Source organism: Microtus ochrogaster, chromosome 4, assembly GCF_000317375.1.
Source record: "Microtus ochrogaster isolate Prairie Vole_2 chromosome 4, MicOch1.0, whole genome shotgun sequence".
Classification (NCBI taxonomy): domain Eukaryota; kingdom Metazoa; phylum Chordata; class Mammalia; order Rodentia; family Cricetidae; genus Microtus; species Microtus ochrogaster.
In genome coordinates this window covers 6,256,015-6,258,455 of record NC_022011.1, presented here as the reverse complement: position 1 = coordinate 6,258,455, position 2,441 = coordinate 6,256,015, and the positions used below count along the sequence as shown (strand labels likewise).

The window sequence follows — 2,441 nt, the reverse complement described above, 5'->3', positions numbered from 1 at the left end:
CTGTGCCTCTCGGCAGCAATCCTGTGTCTCATCGATGCCTTGTTGGTCTACAATGAGATGAGGAAAAACAGGAAAAAAGCCCTGAGACTGTAAACTAAGCCCTCCACCGCCCATTGAGACAGAAGCTATGACGAAGTCACCCAGCCCTTCCAGCATTTGACAGAGACTCGTGTCCGCGTATAATCACTCCCTCCAGGTCATCACAGAGCTCCAAAGCACGTGTGTGTGTGTGTGTGTGTGTGTGTGTGTGTGTGTGTGTGTGTGACCATAAAGACAGGACTGCTAAATCGTCAACACTTCTTCTTCCTCGTGTAGCTTTGTGTAAAAGTCACATTACACTCCCACTCCCCTCCACAAGGCTGTCCCAGGAGGACAGAAGGGACAGAAACCCAGGGCGCAACAGCCACAAACCTGAGACTCCTTTTCAAGGAAGGCCTCGCTAGGACCAGTGGGGCTCCGCGCATTCTGCCGCGTGGAGGGTGGGATGTTCCGCATCCGCAGGGGTGGGGCGATCCTGCTGGTCCACGAGATGAGGCAGGCTCGCGCTGACCAAGCATAGGCGTTGGAATTCTGTAGTCCCAGCGGTCAGTTGAGCACCATCCTTGAACGGGTCTAAAGACACCAGGCTCTCTCTTAAGTTGGGCCTGTTCAGGGACTGCAGGCAGGGCTGAGCAGTGAGAAACTGAGAACTACTGCCAACCATGGCCGCCCCTGCGCCTCCGCCTGCGCCTCCGCCTGGGCCTGAGCCCGGGACTGCACCTCCGCCACAAAATCAGCCCAAGGATGATGTAGGCACAAGAAAAGGGTTTCGACGCTACAAGTGGGAATTCAAAGACAGCAATAAAGAGTTCTGGACAATGGGACATGCTGAGGTCAAGATCCTGTGTTTGGTAAGCTGCATTGGAATTCTAGGGGTGTCTATGGACGGGAGGGCCTCTGAGTCGGGGAAAACCCTTGCAACAGCTCAGAAATATGTATTTTTCCACCCAGGTCTGCATGATGACTGCACTATACCTCTTCGAAACAATGCCCACACACCCCATCCTGATCCTGCTCCTCACTATGGAAGTGTCCATCTTCACTTTCTTCATATTCCTCTACAGTTTCGCCCTTAACAGATACATACTCTTTGTCTACTGGCCCATCACTGTAAGTAAAGAATGTAGGAGAGCTGTTGCCAGTCACCTTCTAAAAGCACCTGGAAAAAGACAACCTCACCTCCTCTACCGGTGCTCAGGGTGGGAAGCTGGGTTAGAGAACCGAAGCCAGGCAGAAAATGCTCCCCCAAAACCTAACTGTTGCTCCCCCAAAACCTAACTGTGTTGGGTCAAAGAAGAGTAATTGAGGCTTTGCTGTCTCAGAAACAGGCAGGGTTTTAACAACCAGCCATTTTTGCTAATGCTTTTTTGCTGGCATCCATCTCTTTGGGATATCATTCCAGGATTCAACACAGAAAATCAGACTCTGCATAAACCAGTAAGGTAGGGGAAAGAAATGTCAAACATGGCTAAAACCATGTCAGGTCTCTAGTGAACAGGAAGAATGCTTCAGGATCAAGGCCAACCTGAAACAGTCATCCAATGGGGTGAGGTTGAGCTTGGGAAGTCCCTCAAGCATCCATTCCTCTGGTCCCTTATCTGTGTCTCAGGGACTGCAACAATCCACACTGAGATTGACCACACGAAAACTTCTTACCATTGTGTCTTAGGCCTCAGGACTAGAATTCCCTCACCTCACTTACAGAATCACCAGACTTACCCAGCTAACTTCCTCCTAGCCAACGAGTACCTCTACTTCCGGTACCCCTTGTTCATTACCCACCTCTAGAGCCCTTGTTTCCCCAATTCTTTCACTTCACAAACCAGCAAATGAGCCTACCGAAGTCAAATAACCCAACTAAAGTCAACTAGTAAACAGCACAAAAGAAAAAGAAGAAAGATCCAAACTTAATGGAATATTCTTCTGTTAGCTGTGACTTAATTTTCTCAGTTTTTTTAGACTTAATCTTTTCAGTTCCTTCACTGGGCATGTGGTCTCTGTCTTTTTACTTTCTCTTCTGTGCATTCTGTTTCCACAAGTTTTCAGTTTAGTTCTCCTCTTCTTCCTTCCTGTCCTGGGGTCATCATGATGACTGATAGATCCCTGGACACTAACAGCTTTTCTTTAAAAGTTAATTAATTTTGTTTTGTTAAGACAGAATTTCTGTGTGTAACACTTCACTTTCTTTGAACTCAATCTGAAGACAATGTTGGTCTTGAACTCACAGATCTTCATGCCTCTGCCTCCTGAGTACTGAGATTAAAGGCATGCGCCACCACAACTTGGTCACTAACAGCTTTTAACAAAAGGGCAGGGACCTGGAGGGAGGCAGGAGCTGGTACAGAGGCCATGGAGGATGCTGCTTCTGTCTTGCTCCCCATGCTTTGCTCAGCCTGCTTCCT

At 48.5% G+C, this 2,441-nt stretch overlaps 1 protein-coding gene across 1 annotated transcript in view; it reads left to right on the top strand.

Moving 5' to 3' along the window:
- Nucleotides 1–701: 701 nt before the first annotated feature.
- The window catches only part of Cmtm2 (CKLF like MARVEL transmembrane domain containing 2), a gene marked incomplete at its 3' end in the record, with an annotated part of 9,294 nt that continues 7,554 nt past the window's right edge, over nt 702–2,441 (top strand). Inside the window, exons 1-2 of the mRNA XM_005345630.2 lie at nt 702–890; nt 991–1,149. Of these exons, the coding sequence (XP_005345687.2) occupies nt 702–890; nt 991–1,149 (348 nt within the window). The remainder of the gene's footprint in view (nt 891–990; nt 1,150–2,441) is intronic.